The sequence below is a fragment of the Lampetra planeri genome, chromosome 77, assembly GCF_965212315.1.
Source record: "Lampetra planeri chromosome 77, kcLamPlan1.2.h2, whole genome shotgun sequence".
Taxonomy (NCBI): Eukaryota; Metazoa; Chordata; class Hyperoartia; order Petromyzontiformes; family Petromyzontidae; genus Lampetra; species Lampetra planeri.
In genome coordinates this window covers 1,776,584-1,804,430 of record NC_136182.1, presented here as the reverse complement: position 1 = coordinate 1,804,430, position 27,847 = coordinate 1,776,584, and the positions used below count along the sequence as shown (strand labels likewise).

Sequence of the window (27,847 nt, the reverse complement as noted above, 5' to 3'; positions counted from 1 at the left end):
CCAACCGGTGATGATGTTCCATTCGGGGGGTCCACGTTTCGCAAGCGCAGAGAAGGGAGAGTATCCATCACAGGGGCATGGAGGTGGCATCGCTTCTTTTTGCGGATGACGTTGTCCTCTTTGCCCCGTCAGTCTGTGATCTCTAGCATGCACTTGAATGGTTGTATGTCGAGTGTAAAGCAGCTGGATGAGGATCAGTACCTCCAAAATCTGGGTCATGGTTCACTCCCGGGAGACAGTGCGTTGGCCTCTCCAGGTGAGGGGGGAACAGCTGCCCTTAGTGGAGAAGTTTAAGTACCTCGGGGGCTCTATCACGAGTGATGGCGAGTGGGAGCGTGATAGCGGCCGGCGGATTGGTGCGGCGCCCGCAGTGTTGCGGGCACTGTACCATTTTGTGGTAGTGAAATGGGAGCTGAGTTCTCGAACAAAGCTCGTGGTTTACAGGTCGTCTACATTCACACCCTCACCTATGGTCATGAGTAAGTAAGTAAGAAGTAAGTAAGAACATTTGATATTGCACAGTCTTATTAGTCCAGTCCATCAGGAATGCGCATTGCTCACACGTTGAAGGAGACTCTGAAACAAAACTGTTTTGTGACTGTTGCGGAACTGGCTCAGACTCAGGGATGGATCTGGAACATCATCCTTGGGTAATAGGTTTCTCCGCAGGGTTGCCTGGTTCACTCTCCGTGATTGGGTGAGGAGCTTGCTAATCGGGGAGAGCTTCAGAGTCAAGTTGCTGCTCCTCTGTATTGAGAGGAGCCAGTTGAGGTGGTTCGGGCACCTGGTTAGGATGCCCTCCGATAGACTCGCTCTGGTACTCCACCGGGCACGTCCCACATGGCGAAGACCCCGGGGGTATCCCCGGATACGCTGGCGGGAATGTCCAGCTAGAATACGTGTCTAGTAGTGTATAGTAATGTAGTGTATAGTGTAGTGTATAGTCTAGTAGTGTTTACTAGTGTATTGTTGTGCATATAAGTGTAGAGAAATGAATGAACGAATACAAATTGATGCTGCTTATGCCTCCAATGAGTCGTTAATACTCGGTAAGGGATAAGTATCATCCCGACTCACCTGATTTAAGTGGCTGAGAACTACGCAAAACCTCAGTGAACCATCGGGCTTCTTAACAACAACCACCAGTGGGCCATAGTGGCTGGTGGAGGGAGAAGTAAAATCTACTCTCTGCATTTTTTTTTGCTCCTTGAAGAATTGTTATAATAAATACACAATCCTTGATTTAGACTTACACGTAATGCGGATTCTTAAACCTGACCGTGTGGATTATTTAAAAGCAAGGCAATTGAACTTGAAGAACAATGCAAGGAGAATACAACTCTCTTTGGGACCTTTTTTGCAAAAAAGAACCCAACGTCCCTCACATTCATTGCCGTATGGTCACTATTTTGATCGTATAATTTTTTTCTTCCCATTTTCCCTTGGTGTGTTTTGTATTTCGTGTTTGTCTTGTTCACCACTTTGAAATGCTGCTTTCATTAAAGCACAAAATAAGTGAATCTTTTGATTCATATAATTTTATTGATTAAAACCAAGAGTTATGACCTCAATAAAACATGTATGAATTTGAAAACATTATCTTAAACTGATATGTTTTCTATCTAGCTGCACAGCCACTATATCATACTCCGGAACATACAAACAAGTATTAATTAATAGAATTAACTGTGACCCCTTCAGCATTATAAACATTACACAATCCTGATTAGCTTAACAAAAAAAAATGCGACATCCAAACAATCCTTAGTTCATTGGTTGTTGGAATACCAACCATATTATTGAAATCAGATTCTTATTCCCCAAAAATATAAGATACACAGATAACAAATATCATATGGCAGATAGCAAAGCACTATGCCAACACTCCACTTCGCAAATATGACTTAAAGATGTGCAATATATTCCTGTATTGTATTCAGATAGTATAATCTTTATGTATATATGAATTTGCATGCGATTGAAAATAACAACTCAAATTCCAGAACGACTCCTAATTGCTCACGCACCTTATTTACAATGACCAAGTTGGCAATGGATGCAAATAACATGAAGTTGTTAATGTAAAATATGAAGCTTCGTGTAAAATAATTATATGAAAAGTAAATAATTTATTTTGTCTTTGGAAGCGGTTGGCAGTTATAGAACTTGATCTTTCCTCTCGTCCACCCTTCTGAAGCATTCGTAAGCAATGATTCCACTTTTATTCGTTGCTTTTTATGAATCCATCCATGTCGTTTTCTTCATCGCCTTCCATATCCCTTCAAAGTGAGGAATTCCTGCCACCTGTATTCCAAACAATGCCCAGATGATGAATGTGTTGTTCTACTTATTGATCTCAGCCTATTCGTTGGTATTTATAGGACCTCTGCATTTGTCGTTTTGTTGATTCGGCTTCCACTCAGCATTTACATTTTAAAGTTGTTTGCTTTTGTCCATTGATTTGTATGATATGTTCCACTTAATATGCAGTTTTTTTCATTAGTTAAACCATCTTCTTGCTATGCGAATTGTGGTGTTAAAAATAATGTAGACTTTGCAATAACTGACAATGGATCTTGAGGAAAGGAAGATGAGTAGGCAGCGTGGACAATATTTGCTAATACGTTTATCTGGATATCACCTAAAAACATTCTAATGAACAAGTCCCCCTTCAAGTCATACAGCATATTGACTTAGATGCATCAAACGAAGAAATTGTATTGATTGTATGCAAAACTGTTATTTTTTTCCTCACATTTACCAACCTGTGCGATTATATGTCCACGTATGAAAATGTTGTTAATGTCATCATCAGTTACTGAACGTTCAGCTTAAAAAAGCAATAGCACTGCCATGAATACACATTTTTATATAAAAAGATTATTTGCGATAACGGCACTTTTTCACAACACAAACAGAGGTCAGAGATATAGAGTTCATAAGGGTTGAAGGCTAAGAATGTGAATTTTGTTTATTTAAATTGTGATGTTGTAGGTGTGCCAGTGAAGTATCAACCGATTCAACCTTCATCAGTCTCTTGTGATCTACATGTATGCATTTGATATTTACGTCTTAGGCACGTTGTTGATCATTGGCCAACCTCTCTTAACTTCGACTGTGCCCTAGAAAATGTGATTAATAAGTTCCTCTGGTCTTAGACAGATATTTCACAGCATGCTGCCAACCTTACTGTCAATTGTCTACTTTGTATCATAACATCATTAATCGAATAAAAGTTTTAAAATCAATAGGGTCACAATAAACATCTCTCCAATATCTGAACCTCAACATGAACATTCAACAAATGTTGTTTCACATCCCATCAGCGACACGACATTTTGGAAGCACATCATTTCAGCAACATTGATATTGTAGGGAGTCATATTGGCTGCCTGTTTGTGTTACTCAGTTTAACACGTATGCCTTTGCGACCAATATCTTCCATAATAGAGTTGTTTTGGGTTAGATCGCGTAAATGTGCGTTACTCTTTGCAAAGAAGTTGCTAAATATTTATTATGTTGCTGATTTACTTGACTGGTTCTATTTGATGAGTTTCCTAACAGTCTCAAGAGCTTTCTTCTATTTCTGTCAAGAAAAAAATAGTTGAATTAATTGCACAGATTTTTACCTTATTTTGTATTTGTTTACATTGGCAGTTTTGACAGGGCTGTTTAGTGTATGATTTATCATTCTTTCGTCTTCTCCATCAGGTCTCTTGGATTTCAAATTCCATGACTAATCACTTCGGCACATGACCCCTTAGTCACCCAGGCCTGTTTTAACTCCCGAACCTTGTTAATAACATATTTTGGCCCTTTATTGAAATATTACATGGGATCATCCGTAACTTAATGTAGCGCTAACATTAGTCATGGTGCAAACCTTATTCAAATCATTGCTTAATATTCTGCCTTCATCTGTCGGCTCTGGAATTTGTCCAAGTCATATTTCTCCTTCGTGCTCTTTTCCCTGAAATTCTTTCTCAGTTTGATTTTGACCATCATCATTATTAAGCCACCGTCACTTCCAATGTCTGCCCAGAGAAATATCCACTCTTCTTAGTTGACTGAAAATGGGTTGACATTCGTATATCGTCAGTCCAGTAGTGAAATGTACCACAACATGAGTGCAACGTTGATCTTCTTGATGGTTTGTGGGGGTGAATGGTGTTGATCAGTACAACGTTGTTCAATTAAGTAAATTGTATGAGCCTTGTAAACCCAGCTAATTTTTGTGTCCCAGGTGGTGCCTTTCCAGTCATTGGAAGCATTTGTTCACATTATGGATTTACAGTACCCTGAGGATTGCTGAAATTGTGTTGTATTTAATCAGATATGTGTTATTGGTGGGTCTGAACGTATATTTGGAGAGAAAACTAATGAATTGTGCGTTATGGTGATATCACTATTTTAATGGAAAAATGGAATTCAGCTAGATAGAATTGCTGCTGCAAAAGGAAATAAGCAAAAAAGATGAAGTTAGTGGTAAAGATGTTTCAACATTTACTTAAATGTTATATTTGGCAGATATCCATGCTGAGAACGGAATAATTGATAATATTGGAACTTTCAGCTTTGCATTTGACTTCAAATGGCCATATGCTATCCCATGGAAATATATTATTATGCTCATGCTGAAGCAATTTTGGATGAACATAAAAGTCTGAAAGGAACAATCGTGAGAGGCAAAATACCAGTCTTGGGCATTCATTAGAGGGGATGGGCAGCTGATTAAAGCTCTCGAAGAGAGTACCCTGGAGAGAAGGCTCTGCCTCATGAAATAGGGGTCCGACACCAACATGAAGAAAGAGCAAGGCTGGTGAGTAGAAACACAATGTAATATTAAGCACGTAGTTAGTTGATGTGTAATTTACCACTTTCATTGACATTTCTATTCTTAATTTAGTATTTACATTTGAAGTGCATCACAAACAAAATGCACGTTTAAACAAAACAAGGGTATAGAGGAATAAACACATTGGAAATGATTGTACAGTAGATATTTCTTTATGGATTACTTAAAAAGATGCATATATTTATTTTGCGTGAAAATATTCACGTCTATTGCAGATAATCAGTTTACTGTAACATCCACAATGTCTCAAGTTAAATGTATGTACATATGCATGCATGTAACGATCGTTAAATGCCATGCCATTTTAGAGATGTTGCTGTTTCATGATAAATTGTGTTCGTTGTTATTATTAATACCATAAAAAACTAAAATCTGCAGACTTTGAAACAGAGCCACGTATTCATAATTTAATCTGTAACATGGGATGCTAATTTGTAGTTTTATTGATCAACCTACAGTTTATTATTGATTTGAAGCTTTCGTGACTGCAGGAATCCATACTCTTTGGTTCTTTCGGTAAAGTCACGTAGGTAGAAAAAATAATAGATCTTTCCTCCGCCTGATGACGATTGCTTGCGTTGCGATCAAAACGTCGTGATCTATGATTTTTTATACCTACGTAACCTACAGTTTCTCTAAATCCTCAATAACATCATGCTCTTTAATACATTCCCAACCTGATGGGATTTTTCCCAGCGCCACAAATTTTAGGTTATAGCGCTTTTCTAAGTCTGACTTGAACTTGCAGACAAACCATTTCCAATATGGCTGTGTGGTTAAGTCTGGTGTTATGCTCCAACAAACATATTCTGGTCCGGCTGTACGATAATCCTTATATGGTATATTTCTGTCTGGAAGCACTAAGCTGCAGTTGCTGGCAACTAAACTCGTGCAAATGTCGGTGACAAAGTGATCAGTTTTATGCCACTTTACTCCACTCACTGCCTGTGGGCGGTGAATGGGAACACTGTGGTCTCCGTCATGATTGGACATCGTGTTTGTGCAGATGGCTTTACACATCGGGCACTGCACCCAGCACCCACATAGCTGCCGAAATAGTATTTCGTGAGGTTGGTTCTGAACGTTTTGTAAATCATTTAAGCATGCTGAAGAAAATGTATCTTTTAATCCTTCAACCACGGTTTTTAGTCCTTTTGTTAATTCTTCTTTAAGAAATACAATATCCGTTATGTCGCTGCAGTCGCCTTGGTCCAAAGTGTGTCTTGGGAACTTGATGACGTCATCAAGCTGTGTGCAAAATGTATCCAGCCATGAAGATGCATCATACTCGTTTTTTTGTACAACTTCCGTTCCCTTATTGATTGCACGAGTAATTGCAGCTGTGGTATCCCCAAGACTTGACTTTAACATCTCGTGAATTATTTCATTATCTTTTCCCTTGCAATATTTTTCTACACATTCCGTAATGTATTTTTGAAAGTGTTCTTTTGGATGGTGAATATATTCATCAAATGCTTTAAAATCTTTCTTTTTCGCTAAATCTATGAGAATGTAGTTTTCTAATTTTGATCGATTTCCATTGAATGCCGGAAATGTGGACTTCATCCTGCCTGCAATGTCAATGCAAACTTTATCATAAACTGCCTGTTCAATGGATGCTTTCAGTTTGTTACACAAAAAATCCACGAAAATAGTTGTGGACGTTGCGCCTTGGCAGCGGATTTTGAAGCTGTTGAAGTATTCTTCTTTCTTCCTGCTGAAGTATACTAATGGGTCGTTTTCCCTCTGGAAATTCTCATGCATTTCTTGAAATCGCCCCGTAACCTCTGCTAATATGTGGACAGATAAATCAATTTTGAACTTATCTGTGAGCCAAAATCTTCGATTGGTTTTTGAAAATTCCTGTATGTCTGAATTCATTACCTCTAAAATTTCACGTATGTAGGATGGGTTGAAATTCGTTTTATGTTTCTCCTGGGTGGTAATGCAGCTCCTGACTTTGTATTTTATGTCAGTAATTTTTTTTTTTATTAACTCAGTATCCTCATCTTTGAAATGGTGACTCCGAGCTCCAAGCCATGTCGCGTTCATCATAATGTGTTCGTTTTGATTAACGTTAAGTTCTGTCCCTATGTGATAGTTCAATATCACTGTTTCTAGGTGTTGAGTTTGATTCTCGTAAACGTCGTAAAGAAGGTTTTTAATTTCTTTTTTTACATCAAGCGTTGCAGGGCTGGTCATACCGTCTTTTATCACTTTAATCCACTCCTTCCAGATTTTATCAAAATCATTCTTCAATTCTTCGTCATTTACTGTATTTCCTCTCAATATTGAAGCCAAATCCTTGCTCTTTCTAATAAGTTGATCTTCATAACTTGATCTCTGCAGATCAAGATTTCGTTTTTTGTGTTTTTGAGCCATCAGGGCAGAGTAGTTTTTGTAAGCATCAAATACTAGCTCTTCTTTCACTGTTTCAAATCCTTTTTCGAATTTAACTTTCCATTGAACCAACAATTCTGCATCATCTGCGCTATTGAAATGTTCTTCCATTTTCTTTTTAATATCCTGATAGTTTGACAAAATTCTTCGTTCAATCTGTAATCGTGTCATTGTATCTGTATTGTTATCAATGCTGTTATAGAGTTTGTTTTCCTGCTGAAGAACATGACTCCTGAGTTCCCAAGTCCATTTTCCATACATTTCTTCCAGTTTGGTATAAGCTGCGATCTCTATTGTGTTCTTAAAGCTAAAAACGAAGTTTTCTGCGAGCAAAGCCGTCCATAGATTTTTAATGCGTGATTTGAATTCTGATATCTTCAAGACATTGACTGTTTTTTCCTTTTTGGCATTTCTAAGTAACATTTCTTTAAGGTCTTTAATATTTTGGCAGTAGCTTGGATTTGGCGGAGCCATCGGAGGGTCTCCCTCCCAAAGATGAGCAAAGTAACGGATCTGAGAGTTCATGTCAAACCTGATTACCGCGTCAAATGATGCAACAGCACACTGCTCCTGGTCTGCAGCCATGCGGGTCATCTTATCGAGTTTCTCCTGAAAGCGTCTCCTTCCCTCCATGTTCTTATCGTGAGCAGTCACTTCTCCTACGTTTTGATGGACAAACACACAGCTCGGTGATAACTTCACCTGCCTCATTCTCAGAAACGCCTGCACAGCAATTTGTAGAATGTCTTGCATTTCAGAAGGGTTCTCTCCAAAAATGTTGATCACGGTCATGTTTCCCAGCCCAATCACAAACGTTGCCAGCTGATTGTCATGACTATGTGTTGCATTTGACAGCTCTACAGAACGCAGTCCTTCTGTGTCGATTATCAGCACGAACTCATATCCCAGTTGTTTAATGAACTCTGCCTCCACCTTCACTAACTGCATGTAGGCCCCTCGGGTGCATCTCCCACTGCCAACAGGAAACTGGAGACCAAACATGGCATTGAGTAGCGTGGACTTCCCACTGCTCTGTATTCCCAGTATTGAGATAACAAACAGCTTCACGTCCCCAATTTCATCAATGATTCTGTCTAAGATTGAGCTAATCCAAATGAGTGGGACATGTGCAGCATCACCATCCATGAGTTCAAGAGGAAATCCAGAGATCATCATTTCTGCTGCAATCTTGGGCAAAGTAGCTGGGAGTTTGTCAACTGATGGCGTTGTCTGTGAAGCTTCGTAGATCTGACCAACTTCCCTAAAAACGTGATCGATTCCAAAGGAAGAGGCTTCAAGTTCTTCTGATATTTTATCCAACTCTGATTGTTTTGTAGCAATGGTACTCGTGTTAGAACCTTGTTTTTTCAACGCTTTTATTTCCGTCCAGGCCTGATGATAAGTGAGATGAAGTTGTGATAAGCGATCTGCAAACATATTATCTAAGTATATGCGTAGCCAATGCAGAAAGTATGTTTTTACTGTGCATGCATTTTGGTTCAAAATTTCAATCAATGATCTCATAAATTCGTTAAGAGGAAATGCTCTTTCAAGCTGTGCTTTCCTAATGCGTGTTTTTTCTCCTAAAATATTACTTTTGTATTCCTCAACACTTTGCCCCCCCCTTACCGTCATGCGTTTCAATTCTTTGTCTTTCTTGCACCACGACTGCCACAATTTCCCTTGAAGAGGCAAAAATGTCTCCTTTATGGAACACAGCGGCTTGTCACTTATAAGACACAGCAAAACTTTCGCCATATCCTTTCCCTCTTCACATTGTTTATCATCTTCATCAACAATGAAGCCATGCTGTCTTGCAATAGCTGAGCAAGCTTCGATGTTTATTTTTATTTTTGAATTGTTTAAAAAAAATTTGATTATTGATGTCACTTCATCGATTAACTCAGCCTCATTTCGATTCTCGACAGCAATTTTCGCGTTTGTTCCAGATACTCTGCTGGAAACTCTCTTTTTGTCAGCACAGAGGCAAATTAGCGGCTTTGGAGATCTCAAACATTCGTCTAAAATACGTTTGCCTTCTTCATTGCGATCACCATCTGACAGTAAAATTACATTTATAGACGAAATCTCATGTAAAAATTTCGCCTGTGTTTTGTGTTCTCTTGCATCTCCATGGAGATTAGTGAATGCTATGCAGTCATTAAATACATCATTGTCCTTCGCACCTGGAAGATACCAGGCGATCTCTGCAACTCCTTTCATTAGTTGACCATTCCTGCTGCTGCCTCGGCAGTGCCTATTAAAAAAAACTCGATGCGTTTGATTGCCGAGCAGAGAGTTCATTATTTGAGATTTCGATGCAGGTGATTCACCAAATCTTACGAAGGACACAAGCGGTGTGTTGGCATCAATGATTGCACAGTTTTTAGATTGCCATTTTTTGGTAGATGCATCACGGTATTTCCAGCTCTTTTTAATCTGTCTGAATGACCATATAGGGAATTCTATTTCTGAACGACAAGGATTTGGAACTAAAAGCGGAAGTGCGAACTGGATGAATGAAAGTTTGGTGTAAATGTACTGCCTTACAAAATTGTCTCCACAATGGAAAATTGCCATTTGTAAGTCCATAGGGTGAATGTAGGTTTCAGTGTTTGTCCTAGGCCCATCGCTGTTATTTATTACGTCATCATCATTATCATCAGAAAAGAAGCTATCACTATTAGGGCTTTTATTTGTATTCGTGGACTGAGATATGTTGTTTAATTTGCCTTGGTTTTGATTTTCACACTGAAAACTAACACATCTTGCTCGATAGTCAATCATCATCAGTTTTTGCAGATAAGAAAGAGCAAGTTCTTGTTCTGTACATCTATCAGGGTTAGTTTGAATTGGAGACCCGTTGATAACACATACATCACTGGTGTGTAATTCTTTGGGGTAGTATTTTATCAGTGAGAGTCTTTCAAGCAGATTCATGAACTTTTCATCATCATCATCATTTATTCGTGGTTGAATAGATGGTTTATTTTGTAATTCTTCTTGCCTTGAATATGTGTCCTCTTTCCATCCCCCCTGGGAAAATATTCCTGCATTTTGCATCCTACATTCTTTCTTTGAACTACATGTTTGTTCTTTGAAAGTTCCAGCAATAATGGATTCCAGCATCATATCAAGTTTATTCCAGTCAGTTGGCCCTATTTCACTGCATTTAATCACATGGGAAACGTCAGCACACATTGTTTCTTCGACCTGGGATCTCATGAAATCGAACTGTTTTCGCTTTTCGGCAAGAGTCCTTGCATTAGACAAACCTGTCCGTAATAAGTATGCCTGAGCTCTGGATTTGTCTTGTAGCATCAGTCTTGAGTACTCTCCGTAAGCTGACTCTAGTGCACGTTGAAGATGATCAATGTTGTCGTAATCCAGGGGATGCTGAAATCGTTTTTCCTTTACACAGTAGCCAACAGCAGAAGCAACTGAAATGACGAGTAGCTCTTGTTCGATGAGTTTTGATCTTTTCAGTGATTTACAGAATGAATTAAATGCATGTGTGATTTCTTTGTTTCTTTTTTCATGTATTTCTGAATAAGTTGGTGAAAAGTCAACTTTCAAATGTTCTTCTGCTTTTGATAAGATGTTCACGAGATCTTTAAAGTCAGATAATTGAGTAGGGACTCCTTCAGACTCATTCAGCCACTGCATAATGGAGGCGAATTGTGGGAAACTGTCAACGTCACAGCTGTTTGGCTCCATAATAGACCGCATAAGCTTTGTGATTTTCACCGTTTTGGCAGGTGCTGTAACAAGCTTTGACAACAATGATTGGAGGGCTGGGTGAGATAAACAGGTGTTTATCCAAGTTAAATTGCTTTTTGTTTCATCATATAACGTTTGTTTCAAATCAAGTATCGTTTTTAAATTATTTTCCATGTCGGATTCTTGCCAATGTTTAATATCTTGCATCACTGACATGGCTTTAGCGTTAGCAGAGACCAATAAATCTTTTAGACAAAAATCTGGATTTTGGTTTGTCAAAAGTGTGTATGCCTCCTTGAGCCTGCTAGCTATCAAGGTATTTTGAAAATCATCCTTGTGGTTAAACTTGACAATGTCCCACACTGGAACCAACGATGGGCCTAGATCAATGACAGACCACGTCTTGGTGTTGGATACAATGTCGGTTTTCCATTGTTGAAGAGAACAAAGGCCAGGTGATCCACCTATTGTACTTACAGAAAATGTCACCTTACTAAGAAGTGTAGCATTGTATTTTTCAGAAAATTCCGTTGTAAATTCGGATGCCATCATGCTCACACCACCTGCACTACCACTGCTGTTGTAGGCAGAAGTGGAATACATTTCCACTGCTTCCGATAGCATATTTCTGTCTTCCTTTTCCTCATCTGAGCTGATTCCCTCTGCTGATGCTTTCCACTTAAATATCCCACCAAAGTGGACAGGGCCCGTATGGGCATGAGAACCAAAGTTTTCAAGAAAACTGCTTAACCTGTTTCTTAGCACATGCGTTTTAAAAGAATCCTTGGCGGTTTTTAAAGTGTTTTCAACGCTTTGTAATTCCTCCAACGCCTCATCAGAGAGCTTGAGTTGATTAAAGTCAAGACTTCCTGAGGCAAGTGGTAGGTACAGGTATTTGGCGCTATGAATGCAGGTATCCGTGAGATTTTCTTGTTGCTTTTTTTCATTGTGTAATGCCTTGCTATGCCGTGAGTTGATTTCTTCATTCAAGGCCTGTAGGAAACCTTCTTCTGTCGTTATGGTATTGAATCCCATTATTTCCACTGCTGTCTCAAATATGTTTTCCTCTTCAGATGATGAAAACTCTTGTTTCTTTATCATCGGCTGATGTAATGGCCCAGCAAGATCAAACGACATTGGGATGTTTAAGAGTTTGCCTCTTTTCTTTAGCCTATCCTTTATTTGACCAGTTCGATACACCCCCTCCAAAGCAAGTCCTTTAGATGCATTTTGTAAAAGACTTAGACGTGAAATAATCCCACGTAAAGTTGAAATGTCTGCTAAATTTAACTGCTTTAGAGAAGTGTTTGCCATATCATTGGAATGGCTGCCATCCCACAATGGGGTTTCTTTTGCTCCTTTCAATTCCATTTGCTGCTCTGTCTCAGTCTCTATGTTGGCCTCACCACTGTGAATTAATCTTTTCTGATGGATTTGTTCCAGATGCTGCTTTGTTGGTGCATCTTGCTTCTGTTTATTTCCAATTGGCTCACATTGTTGTGATTGTTTTAAAACAACTTCATTGCCCGACATTTCCACTAACTTACGCAATGCCTTTTTCTCCCATGAATGCCGGCAATGTGGTTCTATGATGTCAAATTCCTCAGGGCCAAAATATTGCAATGCTTGTACATTGGTGATATCCAAAATATTTCGTAGTTTTGGAATCCAATAAGTTGAATTAATTCCTAAGTCTCTAAGTACTTTGGCAAGCTCATCCTCAGCTTTTATGTCGTGTTCCTCCTCTTCAGACATAGCCTTGAATACACACATAGACATCGTCCTTAATTAGTAATACAACATTTAACAATAATACAAATCAATGTATAATTCAGTTGAATATTGCATGTTGTTTTAATCATAGCATAACACATATTCAGACGAATAACCAAAGTTCATCACCTATTTAAATGTCAAACATCTGTGAGAAATGTTAAGTAAAGAAATTGAATATTAAATAAAGTATTTCCTTATACCTACCATGCTTATCTACGTTTTTAATAATACAAATTAAATTTAAGCAATTGATTAAGCCGTTGCTTGTTGTAATTTGGAATATAACAGTACGGAATTAATTCCATTAACGGGCCCAATTTTTTAAAGAGACTAATGGGAAGTGTTTAACTTACCGTGCTATAACAAGCATCACTTAAACCATGGCACTATAGATAATAGATCAATCCTGCCCAGCTCCTGTGCTCAAGCTCCACACGTGGTTCTCATGCCACTTGGCCCAAAACTATTTTCCTCAAAAAACTACTTTCTAATTGAAAACGTTTTTGACTAAATGTCATTAACCAATCCAAATGTTGATGAAAGTCGGTCTTTATCCAATGTTACACCGGCCCCTAGAGGTAGTAGTAAGGGGTGTACTGAGATGGGGCCAACGTAATGTATAGAAAAAAGTGGTGCGGCGCTTGGAGTTGACAGATGGGGGGATACTATGAGGTCTGGTATTAGAGATCGTGTGTCTACTGTGCAATTATTGGATCTGGTAGAGGTTAAAAGTGGTGGTACTAATGTGTGGTGGTATCAAGAGCTTTGACCGTGATGACATCTTGATCTGAAAGCCAACGCTCTTTGTGCCAGAGTGAGCTAAGGCCACACACGCACACACTGTGTCGCCTTGCACGAGAGTAAGGTGGTCTTAGGCACTTCTTAATCTTAATTTAGGAGCTTTCGTGACTGCAGGAATTATTCTTTGGTTTTTTTCGGTTAAGTCACGTCTAAAAATAAAATAATAAATTAAAATAACATATTACGACGTTTCGATCGCAACACAAGCAATCATCATCAGGCATAAAAGAAATAGCAACAAAATATCTAACTAGAAAACTATAGACAGACATACAAGCAGACAGACATCACAACGGCACACAGAGAGAGGACACAAATCGGCACAAAGAGAGGGGTCGTTTCTGTGACGGTCCCTTAAATATAGAGAGGAGGGGGCGGGGACGGAGAGAGGGAGAGGGCGGAGAGAATTAGCATATCAATGAGTGTACGCCAACGTACTACTGTAGCACGTAAACTTGAAAATTAGGAGACAGGCACACGAAAATTAAATAACCTAGTAATATATCGAAATGTGATGTAATACAACACAGAGAGTCGGTTAACACACAATTAACGCATAGCCTGGTTGATTACGTGTTTCAAAATTTGCTAAGTTAGAATTTTAAGTGTGAAAATTCCAAAGAGAGGACACAGGCAGAGAGAACAAATAGCCAGAAAGAAAAAAGGAAAATTAGGAGACAGGCACACGAAAATTAAATAACCTAGTAATATATCGAAATGTGATGTAATACAACACAGAGAGTCGGTTAACACACAATTAACGCATAGCCTGGTTGATTACGTGTTTCAAAATTTGCTAAGTTAGAATTTTAAGTGTGAAAATTCCAAAGAGAGGACACAGGCAGAGAGAACAAATAGCCAGAAAGAAAAAAGGAAAATTAGGAGACAGGCACACGAAAATTAAATAACCTAGTAAAATATCGAAATGTGATGTAATACAACACAGAGAGTCGGTTAACACACAATTAACGCATAGCCTGGTTGATTACGTGTTTCAAAATTTGCTAAGTTAAAATTTTAAGTGTGAAAATTCCAAAGAGAGGACACAGGCAGAGAGAACAAATAGCCAGAAAGAAAAAGGGGTAAAATTCCAAAGAGAGGACCCAGGCAGAGAGAACAAATAGCCAGAAAGAAAAAGGGGTAAAATTCCAAAGAGAGGACCCAGGCAGAGAGAACAAATAGCCAGAAAGAAAAAAGGATAAGCTTAAAACTTCCCCGTAGAAGTGGTTCAATCTTAATTTTAGAACTTTCGTGACTTTCGTGGTCTTAGGCACTTCTCAAAGCTACAATTACACTGGGGTCAATCGATCGCATAGGGATAATGTGTTGGACATCACATTACATTATCCCAATGTGATATTGTACATTACATTATCCCTATGTGATAATGTAGTGTACAGTACATTATTCATTGTAGTGGCTGCTGAAGTGGTGATGGCCATTGCTTTTTCGGGGACTTGTATACATTGATTACCATCACATGACCAACCATGACGGTTATTATTCATGTGCCACCACTTGTGTTATTGGACTTGAGAGCACGGGCCTTTAGTCCCTGCCTCATGCAGGTGGTGAGGTGATGTTTAGGTTGGTTAATGGCAGCACCAAAAGTGTCACCATTGTTTCTGTAATTTGCTATCCGCGTGCTGGCACAGAATGGTATACGCTTCTTTGAATGAAAAAATGTGTACGTCTGCTTTTAAGTTCATCATAAATACAGTATCATATGAATAATTATATATATTGACTGCAGTCTCCCTAATTCTGTATTAAGTGTTTTTTTTCGAATGCGTAATCAACTTTGAAGCTGTAAATAACAATTATTATATGCATAAAATGCTTTACAACGAAAATACTGTAAATATCAAATCATGAATATATAATGGACAGCACCAATGATTGGTGGAAAAACCACCACCGCCACAGTCGCTGCCCACCACTTACATTAACATTGGCTGCTGACATTTGGGCTATGCCCATTTCAAACCTTTATAAACAATTGTCTTTAAAGCTAACCCCCTTTTCCTGGTGACGACCGCTTGTGTTGCGATCGAAACGTCGTAATTTTTTGTTATTCTTTGTAATGGTCTTTGGACCATTCTACGTGACTTTACAGAAAGACCCAAAGAATATGATTTCAATTATTTGTTTACTAAAAATGCATAATTAAACATGCCATTTACATGACAGAGACATTCCAGTCGTGATGCCAACAGCAACCTTAATCTTCACAATGCAAGTGCCAGAGTTGACCATCTCATGGACTCACCTCTCGCTTGCTCAGAGCACAAAGGAGGCTGGAACTCTCTTCCTGACCCTCTTTATAGACAGACAAGTGCGAGGGTGCGGTGGAGTTGCATTGCGTCCAGCTTGAAAATATAAACAAACCAAACACGTGATTAATTATTTTTAAAGTACACTACAAAGTAACCACAATTTCAGATAATTGTGAACTATTCATAAGTTTACTGACGCACATAGACTTTCATTTAAAGGTTATTACAACAACATACACATTGATACAGCATCTAAATAGAAGTTAATCTGAGCAAAACCATTAAAACCGGATGAATCCCAAAAGCATGGTGGGAGGTGTTGGTCATTGCAATACTCAAACCCGACAAACCAACCGATGACCTGGGAAGCTATGGGCTAATATTACTCATGTGAACGACCTACAAACTCCTGGAACGTCGAGTCAGTGATCCCTATAGATCAATCAGGATGTGTGGACTTCTCATCGGACTATAGCACAGCCTGGATTAAGGACTTGATGTGGAAGCTCACAAGGACCATTCCTTGCTTGAAAACAATCCTCGTGATATGGAAGATGCTGATCAATAGTTCACTGCGTGTCGGGGTAAGCATTTACACCATTGAACCTCATTGGCTAGTCAAAATATGATAATTGTTTTTTTACCCTTCTATCTGGCAACAAAACTGACACCTTTTTACAAGGAGTCATGTTTGCATAGACCATAATACCTGCAGTCATAGTGTGCGCCTTTTGGCATCATCTGGTCCAACCCATGTGAGACTAGGCTCTAAGGAAAGCTGTCTCGGGTGTGGACCAATCAACTTCAAGGACAGTGCACATTATCAGAGTTGTGTTTTTGTTTGCATTATGACTGCAGGTATTGTGGTATATGCAAACATTACTCCTTGTAAAAAGGTGTCAGTTTTGTTGCCAGATAGAAGGGTAAAAAAACAATTATCATATTTTGACTAGCCAATGAGGTTCAATGGTGTAAGACATACAAAGAGTTTAGTAACGCACAAATGCATCAAATATACGCATACTATCATTGTATTTATTGTTTAATACCATAAATATACACAATTTTTGTTTAAGTAAAATTTTGTGAAAAGTTAGTTTGCGCGTTGGTTTGGAGGATGCCAAGCTTGTTTACGGCAGCCTCTCGCGTGATATCTCACAGCCCCTCCCTCGAACCCCCCGGCTGGAGGTGCTTGCTTCGCTCGCCAAGGGGACCAAAACATTTTACGCGTTTTTTCCAGATGACGGGGGGGGGGGGGGGGGCTAACCCCTGTGATGTGAAAGGGTCTACTTATGGCTGAATGATAAATCGATTTCAAATCGAAATCGCAATTTGAAACAATGCAATTAGCAAATCGCAAACATTGCGATTTTTGGTGATTTGAAAAGTCATCCTACTTTCTTATTGAAAGTGTTTTATTATTTATTATTATAACTTGATTTATTAAAATTAGCAATTGTTCTATGTTTGCTTGTTCTATTTGAATTAAAACATTTTAATAAATACATGTTGGAATGAATTCATATCTTTTAAGTTTTCACCCTTGCATTATACTATTGTAATACAGGACTCTGCAGGCGATGTAGGTCTCCGTTTGTCCTTTATTGGGTTCTTGTCTCGCACCCGCGGCGTCCTCAGCCGGACCCGCGTCTCTTCTGTCGTGCACCCCGCGCATGCGTCGTGTGCCCCGCACACTCCGCAGCCACACCGCTGCTCCGTGTGCCCCGCACACTCCGCAGCCACACCGCTGCTCCGTGTGCCCCGCACACTCCGCAGCCACACCGCTGCTCTGTGTGCCCCGCACACTCCGCAGCCACACCGCTGCTCTGTGTGCCCTACGCACACCTCTAACTCCTCACACCCCGCTAGCTCCCCACACTCCGCTAGCTACTGCTACCTCATGTACGCCGCCGGCCGACGGTGCCGTGACTCCGACCACGTGGCAAATGGCGCCACTCCTCCGCCACCACCCAGCGTGGCTCTCCCCTATTCCACTTTCTTCCAACTCTCGCCCTATATCCTACTTCTCACGTGACCCTGACTCCTCCTTCCCGTACTGCCCCCGTCTCCGCCCCTACTCACCCCGACTCCCATTGGAGCCGAGGTGAGCAGTGGCTCCTCCCACTCGCTCTGTCGACCAGGCTCTGTCTCCCCAATACTCCGGCCCGTGTGAGTGGCGCGGAGGCAGCACCCACCCTGTCCTTGCTCGCATTACACTATATAGGGCAGTTCATATTTTGATGGTATCATTTGGTATTGCTCCATCACATGTTTTAAATTTATTAACACAGTGAATATTGAACTGAAGCTTGACTTAAACAATTTAATCGCAAATCAAATCAAATCGCAACATGTCAGAAAAATCGCAATAGGATATTTTCCCCAAATCGTTCAGCCCTAGATCGACTGTATGACTATTATATATTTTTGTAATGTCTTGTCTATTTTGAATGTCGCAGTTCCTGACAGACACATATGCATTCACTGCATGCCAGAAGTCGGGAAAACCAGATGGCAAAGCCACAACCGTATTAGAATGAGAAGTGGGTAAACAGAATTAATGAGACATCGATCAAATGGGAATGATGAGAACAACCAGAGCTGAGGAGAGCCTGGAAGACATAGTACATTTTGCTTCCCGGAAATTAAGCGAACTCGTGTTGTGAAGGAGGAAGACGTTCATGACAGGCCATAGAGGAATAACTCTTGCATGGGCAAGGATTGACCCAGGGAAATTTCTGAGAGAGAATATACGCAAGGGTAGACCCATGGCAAAACACCATAAAATCGCTGCTCACCCAAGGGCAAATCCATGGCAGAGAGACAAGTATGCCCCTTGCCATTTCGCTTTCTGAATTAACAAACCCTGGTGCCTGGAAAGTTGAAACGTTCAAATGCCAACCATGCATATGAACATTCTTAAACATGGTATTTAAAAGTTACCTTTGGTGATAGGAGATATTGTTAAGTGACAATACAGCACATAGTCAGGGAGTTGTTAATACGACTAGTTACATGTTCTATTAACATCCACTTATCAATACATAAGTGCCATGAGATCTGGGTTAAGCATATAAACTTGATAATGACGTATGGAAGTTTTGTATTGAAGTCTTGAACCAAAGGATCATTCAGAAAACATACATAATACGAATAACGTATATTCTCCACGACAAAAAATTGCATTTATTCCAGGGGTATAACCGGAGCCTGCCAACCGCCTTTGTCTTCCCAGTAACTGTCATTGCATGCTGCAGCAGGAATTAATTTTGTGGAGGAGTCGACCTAACGAGGTAGGAAAGCCATTTCACAATCAACATGGCTACAGACACACACAACACCTAGGGGCAATTAAGTGTGTCTGTGCTCACACATATCGTGGAATGACCTCCAAAGGGAGGAGTTTGATAGAGGTTATGACATCAAGTACCAGGATGTCTGCGGAGCCAGAACCAGGGATGATCTCAGGCTAACGCGATGGATGCACCACGTGTGCAAAGGTGGGAGGAGAATGTTGGGCCGTAATGTATACTAGGTAATTAATCACATGAGCTAGAAATTACATACAAACAGCACACAATCATATTAGTCAGTTCTGCACTGGCAGACTCCAGGACTTTCTCTCGTGACTGGCAAAAGAGTTTAGTTCCTGCTGAGGCACACGACGTGTCACGAGAATGATTATTTTACGTTTTTTCGTTTGGTTTTGGGCCGCTTGCAGAGCCTAGGACTGCGCCTGTAGTGTTTGCAATAAGTTACGTGGTAGAAAAAAATTGTTAATGAGAGCACCCTAGTGGCGAGATCGTCTTATACAGCCCTTTTCATGCCACTGTCGTGCGATGAAATTATCTGTATAATACTGCACATTCATTGGAAAGGGCGCAGCCTGAAGTGCAACACATACAGGTTTCCCTCGCTTTGTGGTTGTAGATGTGTTCCAAGAAAAAGGGCACACAAACCGAAACCACACAGGGCAGCTTACCTGCCAAACAGTTCATAGAGTACACACACACACAATGGTGTCCCACGTCCGATCACGAAGCCGTATATGAGTGAATTGAAATTGCATATAGAGAATTTTGGGTAGAAATGCATTCGTCCAATATACATGATATTACACAAAACGAACACGCATAAAGTGAGAGAAACCTGTACTAATTAGCGGCAACCTTAGTCTACACCACGTCATTTGTATGTGCAATTATTTACGTACACATACACACCTCACTGGCATACTTTGGAGTTTAGATTGTGTCCTGTGTTTAAACTTAAGCATAATTTGATCACCACAAGTGTACGTGGTTAATGCAGACATGAATCCTTGAAAAGATTGTAGTTTGGTGTTTTAACATCTTAACACCTCTTTTATTGCCAGAAAGGGTAAAACCTATTCTTATACCCCGAGTTATTGTTCTATATTTTTCGTTCATGACCACATGTCCGAACACTGTCAAAGCAGGTAGTATGCACTGTGATTGGCATATCAATAGAGAATGCGTTTGATAAATAATTACTATTAAGGGAGTCGCAAACAGTGCGAAAGGGCTAATGTTGTTTTTCGGCTATGGCTAGTATTACAAACCAACATCAAGGTTCGCGTAAGTGCAAGTGTTCAGGTAAGATTAATGTTTGAAATATTTGTAAACGTCATTTTTGTTGCCTAGACTGTAATAACTTGTAATATTTCACTATTTTGGTGTGTTTGCATGCAGTCCGATATTACAGGGCCATTTGTTCAACCTATTTAACATCGCTAACCCATTAGACATTAACATGCAGTTTAATATGGTATTATTTTTTAAACGTAGCCATATCTGATTTAACATAGCCAGCCTATATTAACCACACATAGTCTATACAATGTACGTTCTAACATATATACCGTACATAATTTACCTGTAACTGATTTCAATATTTTTAGCCTATTACTGGCCAATGTGCAGCCGACTTGCATCTCTGATAATACTCACTATGTTCAGGTGATAGAAAGCCGTAGAGCGCAAGTCATTCGCTCCGTCTCTTCTGCTCTCTGGATTCACCCCGGCTTTATATTCAGATTCACAAAAAGGTGGAGCTTCCCAGACTCCACCCAGTGCTTGATAATAACGAATGCGCGTGTGTGCCTGTGTGTGAGAGACAGTACGCGTGTGTGGACGTGAAATAAAGATTGTGAGCGTATGCCCTTCGAGTTGTTAAATATTGCATATTACCGCGGCAGTGAGGATAGAGTATGAAGAATGAGTGTCTTGAGGAGTCGGGTAATGAGATATAATTTTCAAATTATATAAGGCTCTCAATGCACTAAAACTTAATTCATACACTAACTTGTTATGCATATATGTGGAGCATCATGGGCGAAAGGACACATAAGCAGAACTCCATTATATATCCACATATAAATGGAAAAATTGTTTAGTCCATTGACCGTTTATTTTTCCGGGCGAACATCAATCACCAAGCGACATTTGTAAGCAGTCAAACTACAGACTGGTCTCGATGTGCTGATCATATCCAGCATTTCAATTTTTTTTCGTTTCAAAGACAAATTTTCGTAAGCTTTTCTTGCTTGGAAAGCATCCCACTGTTTCAGAAGAAAGCAAGACAGCCATCCCCACATTTAGAGCCTCAAAGTGCACCGAACCTGGCACAGGCGCCGTGGTGACGTCGCCGTCACTTTGTGGCGAATGGCGGATATTAGTATTGGTGTGTGGGGAGCGGTAGTGTAGCGGTGAGCGCACTGCGCTACAAAAGTGGCGACCCGAGTTCGATTCTTGCTCACGACTAACATCAGTGCCTAGGTGTGGTGTGTAAACATCGCCACTGGGGAGACAAAAGGGGCCGGGTGTGGTGTTGGCCACCCACTCCCTCGTGTGCGTGCCGGTCTTCATAGGCGCTGCTCACTAACAGCATTTTTGCCTTTTAAGGCTACACGGGGAATCATTGTCGTCGTGATGTGTGTGTGTCTGTGTGTGTCTCTGTGTGTGTGTGGGTATCTCTGTCTGTGTGTGTGTGGGTGTCTGCAATTGTGGTAACTCATTGCCCCCCCCCCCCCTTTTGAATAGTATCAGGACTCAAGGTAATATGGAAATACAAGTTTTTATGTAAAATTTCGATTTAAAGCTTTCGTGACTGCAGGGATCCATCTTCTTGGTTCTTTCGGTAAAGTCACGTAGAAGGGAAGTATTAAAATAATAAAAATAAAAATAAAACATAATAAAATATTATTTTACGTGACTTTACCGAAAGAACCAAGAAGATGTTTTATGTTACTTTATTTCATGTTTAATTTGATTTATTAAACAGCTTTTTTATAGTGTTACATGAAAAAGTACCATATTCTTAATTCTGAGTTTGACAGTGATTCCCTTTCTGTTGAACCTTAGCACATTTCTTAACACTGACCAAATTTAAATACAGTTGATTAATGTGTTCTGACTCACGAACCGTTCGAGTTATGGGCGGGTCACAGGAATGAATGATGTTCGTAACCCGAGGACTGCCCGTATTCCTTCATGACTGATTAAAAAAAAATTATCCCCTTAACAGCAGCATCCCTGCTTCCACCCCTGATGATCATGGTTGGCTCCATACGGTGCAAAATATTTTCAACATAAATAAAACAAGTCTGTACCATAGCCTGTCAATCAGTATCTGCATATGTAGACAATTGATGGTATTTATTTTCATATATTCCTGAACGCTTGGTTTATAATATAAAAAAAATATCAGTCCTACTTTAATAAAATGTTTTTTTTTAGTTTATACAAATGGATGCCACCATGCATGTGAAGTATTGGAAAATGACGGCAGGAAACTCCTTGACGGGAACACACTTCTTTTATTAAATCTTGACTTGTAACAATACAACGCGTGGCCTCTCTTCTTCACACCGCACTTCTCTTGACTCAGGATTCTGTGCTGCCGGCTCTCTGTGCCTCGTGTAGACTCCGCGCCTCGGCTACACTCTTCTCTCGCCTCGTGTAGACTCTGCGCCTCTGCTACACTCTTCTCTCTCTCCTCGTGTAGACTTTGCCTCTCTCTCGCTGGCTACACCGTATGCATACTCGGCTCGTGCAGACCGTTCTCTCTCGCTGGCTACACCGTATGCATACTCGGCTCGTGCAGACCGTTCTCTCTCGCTGGCTACACCGTATGCATACTCGGCTCGTGCAGACCGTTCTCTCTCGCTGGCTACACCGTATGCATACTCGGCTCGTGCAGACCGTTCTATCTCGCTGGCTACACACTATACATTACTCAGCTCGTGTAGACCTTTCTATCTCGCTGGCTACACACTATACATTACTCAGCTCGTGTAGACCTTTCTATCTCGCTGGCTACACACTATACCTTACTCTCTTCTACTCTCCATTTCTCTCCTCTCCGGGCTCTATCTCTACACCTTCGTCTTCATTCTTAGATGGTTCCACTTCTGCCCCTTGCTCCTCTGTGCATCACCTTATATACCCCTTCTTCCCGGGAGACGGAGCGGATGCGGACCTCAACGTCGGCACCGCTCCTCCGTTACCCAATCCCCACGCGCTATCCCCACGATCCGGTTCCGCTCAGCGCGTGTTTCCACTCTCCGACCAATCACACCGCGCTGCTACCCGATCACTCCCTCTGGGCGCGTCACCGGCACACAGCCAATCAGCAGCACTACCCCCACCCGCGCACTGACGCCTGCTCCTCCCCGTCAGCGCGCGTCACCACACACACACCCGTACATACGCGCTGGCACACGACATATACACCCAGCGCGTATCACCACTACATCACCCCGTCCCACATAGCTCGCAGCCGGCCCGGCTGCTAACAACAACCAACCACGACGATAAAACGACAACCAACAAAAAAAAACCCCATAACCCCCCGAGTGTGCCCCGTAACATAACACAACAACAACAACAACAAGAATAACTATGTACAGATTGACAATGAACGCGAAAAGTCAACAATAACACGATACGAGCAAATACGAAACGAACGCGCCCCACGTCCCTGCGACTACACGCAGTGACGAGGCGCTCCAGCTGCCCCGACTCCTCACGAGGCAGGTCATGCAAAGTAGCACGACCTGGCGCGAGTCCGTCTGGCTGGTCCATCGTATGGGGCGGGACACTGACGACCGTCCGGCGGTTCCGGCCGCTCCAGACGGCGCGGAACGGGCCTGAAAGGGCCGGCCCCGCCGCGGAGATCCGGCCGCCGGTGATCGGCAGCTGTCAGTTCCGAGACACCTGGGAGCAGATCAGGCGACAATACGTGTGGATCAGGCAGAGACATTTCCCCCTCTGGGTCGCCGGTCACGTCACACGCCCGGCCATCACGACACAAGGGGAGGCCATATGGAGGCGAGAACGGTTTCAGTCGGGAGGGGTGAACGTACCACCGGCGCTTTCCCCACTTTATCTGAACGCACTGGGGCCGTGCAACGCGCACGACCTCCACGGGTCCCCTCCACGGTCTCAACAATTTAGGCGACGTAGCCAAGGGTGCCTGAGGGCAATGCAGCCAGGCCCTGTCACCTGGTTTCCATTCGTGCATGGACACCTTCCGTGCCCGCAACCGTTCATTAGCAATTTGGCGAGGCCGCGAATTAAGCCGTGCGGCCTCCCTCGCCTCTGTCAGCTTATGAATATTAAACTTAATATGTTCTGCCAAATTAGAATTAGTTCGTGGAGCGGACAGGCCAAGTTGCGTTTCTATTGGCGGGTCAGCTTCCCGACCGTACATCAAATAGAATGGGGAAAACCCCGTAGCTGCATGGGGGGCCATTCTATACGCGGCAAGGACTCCCGGGACCTGCAGGTCCCAATCTACATGTGCCTCGCACACCTGCTGGCACAGCATGGAAGTCAAGGTTTTGTGGAGTCTCTCCACCATCCCGTCAGTCTGCGGGTGGTACGGGGAGGTACGCACCTTCTTGGTACCCAACAGATCGCACACCTCTTGCAACAATTTACTCGAAAAATTTTTACCTTGGTCGGTCAGCAGGCGTTCGGGAGCCCCCTTGTCCAGGACATAGCCCTGGACGAAGGCATCCGTCACAGCCGCTGCCGACTGGTTAGCGAGAGGCCACGCCATAGGCCATCGGGTAAAGTATTCGACCCCCACTAACAAATATTTATTCCCTCTCGGCGTGACTGGGAAGGGCCCCAAAATATCGAGTGCCACGAGCTCGTTGGTACGCGAGACCTGAATAGATTGCAGCGGTGGATTAGCTGCCACGGCCGGTGGTTTACGCCTGGCGCACTCAACGCACTCCTTCAGAATATGCACCACATCACTTCCCATTCCCGGCCAGTAATAGTCACGCTGAAGCAGGGCAAGCGTCTTGTTAACTCCCAAGTGCAAGAGGCGTTCGTGTGCCGCCAAGACAACCCTCCCCCTCACAGCGGAAGGCACCACGAGTGCGTTCCGCCGGGACAAACTGTCCCATTTTAATAACACGCCCCGCTCAAGTACATAGGAGCCGGTACGCTCCTGGTCCCCCTCGGGACCCCCAACCTTGCGGCGCAATGCTAGCAGCGAGCTGTCCGCCATCTGGAGGCGGCCCCATTCGCTGAGCGACAGCGAGAGCAGCGAGTCCCGACCCTGAGAGGCAGTGGAATCATCCCCACTCGGTGCGCCCGCTGTCGCAGCCAGTGCCCCTATCTCCCCCGCAAGCGTCGGTTTACAGCGCGCCGATCCCGACAAACACGCGCATTCATCACAAGGCAACAACCGCGACAAGCAATCGGCATTCGTGTGTCGCAACCCCTTACGGTACGTAGTCGTAAACTGATAGTCCTGGAGGACTTCCAACCAACGCGACAACTGGCCCGAGGGCTGGGCGACCCTCAATGAATACTGTAGCGCCGCGTGGTCCGTTCGGACTGTAAAGTGACGACCATACAGATATGGCCTAAACTGCTGCACAAAAAAAACAATGGCAAGCAGCTCGCGACGGGTGACACAGTAGCGCTGCTCCGCCGGAGACAACACCCTACTACCGTAGGCGACAACTCTTTCGACACCCCCAACGACTTGGGATAGCACCCCCCCAATGCCCGTGTTGCTAGCATCCGTGTCCAGCAAAAAGGGACTGGCAAAATCGGGATAACACAAGGGTGGGGCACCCACCAAGGCGTCCCGGAGGGAGCGAAACGCGGCCTCCTCCTCCGGTCCCCATTTGAACTTCACTCCTTTCGCCGTTAGAGCGTGCAAGGGTTTTGCAATAGTGGCGAAGTGCTCAACGAACCGCCGATAATAAGAAGCAAACCCGATGAAACTACGCACGTCGGAAACGGACGTAGGTGTCGGCCATGAACCGACACAATCCGTCTTCGCGGGATCGGTGGAGATCCCCGAAGAATCGACAATGTGACCCAAGTATCTAACGGACCTACGAAGGAGGTGACATTTGGCCGGTTTAAATTTCAACTTAGCCGATCGCATTCGCAAGAACACCCCTCTCAATCGCCGGAGGTGTTCCTCAAACGTTTTACTGAAAACAATGACATCGTCCATATAAATCAAGCATGTATCCCACTGCAAGCCCGACAAAACCAGCTCCATAAGTCGCTGAAACGTCGCTGGAGAGGAGTGAAGTCCCATGGGTAACCGGTTAAACTGGAACAGCCCCCCTGGAGTCCGAAATGCTGTCTTAGGTTTCGACTCTTCGTCGAGCGGCAACTGCCAAAACCCCGATAACAAATCAAGAGTCGAAAAATATCGCGCACCAGACAATGCATCGAGGGACTCATCCATCCTGGGGAGCGGATACGCGTCAGCCACAGAGATCTTATTCAGGCGACGGAAATCAACGCAGAATCGCAGGGACCCGTCCTGCTTCTTAACCAGCACAATAGGCGCTCCCCACGGGCTAGAGGAGGGTGAAATAATATCGGCTTCTAGCATATCGTTAACAGCCGACTGAACATGTTCCTTCTCCACGGGACTCAGTCGGAAGGGATTTAGCCTGACCGGCGCCGCATCGCCCGTTTCAATGTGATGGTGCAACAAATCCGTGCACCCAATGTCATACTTATGTTTACTGAATACATCAGAGAATTCAATGAGCAACTCGCGCAGCGCACCCAACTGCGCCGCCGACAAATCGTCCGAGGCGGCACATAACGAATGGACCCACTCAAGGTCTTCCCTTGGCTCAACGTTCCGCGCGGGGCTCGAGCCCACCTGCGCAACCAACCCATCATCCCCAGGAACCTGCGCCGCGTGAGCCAGCACGGTGCCCTGCGGGATGACAGCTGGTCGCGACCCCGCGTTCAAAACCATCACAAACGGATCCCTGTCAGCCCGCACCAAAGTGTGAGCCACCGATAAATCAAGACCCCCGACAGCCTTGTTAGAAGGACCCAAAAGCATACTCTGTCCCGAAGCCTCCCTCACCCATGGTTTTCGCAACCGGAGGGGAATCAACATCTGTGAACCCGGGGGCACTTGCACTGTCTGCGTCGCCACCGCTTGTATCGTAGCGCACGCCGTCCGAATGTCAGTAGGGCCCGTCAAAAATGAAATCCGGCGACCCGATGGCAGTTCAATGCATCGTTGATCGATAAGAATTTTAATGGGCATTTTAGCCAAAAAGTCAGTGCCCAAAAGACACGGAACTGCCAAGGAAGACGAAACGAAAACGGGTCCCGATAATTTGATATCTCCAATGCAAATGGACGCCCTAACCTGACCGATAATGCCCAACGATCCCCCATTAGCGGCGTAAAATGGCACATCCACTGGAAGCAGCGGACGACATTGGACTGGAAGAATATTATAAATGAGGTCCGATATAATAGTTGCCGATGCCCCCGTGTCCACTAACACCCTAATCTCAACCCCATCAATAGATCCCGTAACAACGGACGAACCCGCCGAAGCAGCCACAATTCTATGCCCCAATTCCGCCCATTCAATGTCTCCCTGGTCCCGGCCGAACCCCCCTCGCCGAACCGAATCCCCGAACCTTAACCGGCCCTCCTCCGCCGCAACGCGGCGTCCCATGTGTGCCGAATAAACAGGC

At 42.9% G+C, this 27,847-nt stretch overlaps 1 protein-coding gene across 2 annotated transcripts; it reads right to left on the bottom strand.

Annotated features, from left to right (window-relative positions):
• Window positions 1–1,522: 1,522 nt before the first annotated feature.
• On the bottom strand, window positions 1,523–20,940 carry LOC144738093 (interferon-induced very large GTPase 1-like). Of its 2 annotated transcripts, none has more exons than XM_078621001.1 (3): window positions 20,799–20,940; window positions 15,822–15,921; window positions 1,523–12,733 (listed from the first exon to the last, which is right to left on the bottom strand). In XM_078621001.1, the coding sequence occupies exon 3, from the start codon at window positions 12,728–12,730 to the stop codon at window positions 5,480–5,482; it is 7,251 nt and encodes a 2,416-aa protein (XP_078477127.1). In that variant the 5' UTR covers window positions 12,731–12,733; window positions 15,822–15,921; window positions 20,799–20,940; the 3' UTR covers window positions 1,523–5,479. The 2 variants fall into 2 exon arrangements, with proteins under 2 accessions (XP_078477127.1, XP_078477126.1); XM_078621000.1 differs by lacking the exon at window positions 20,799–20,940 and adding an exon at window positions 17,370–17,542.
• Window positions 20,941–27,847: the final 6,907 nt, after the last annotated feature.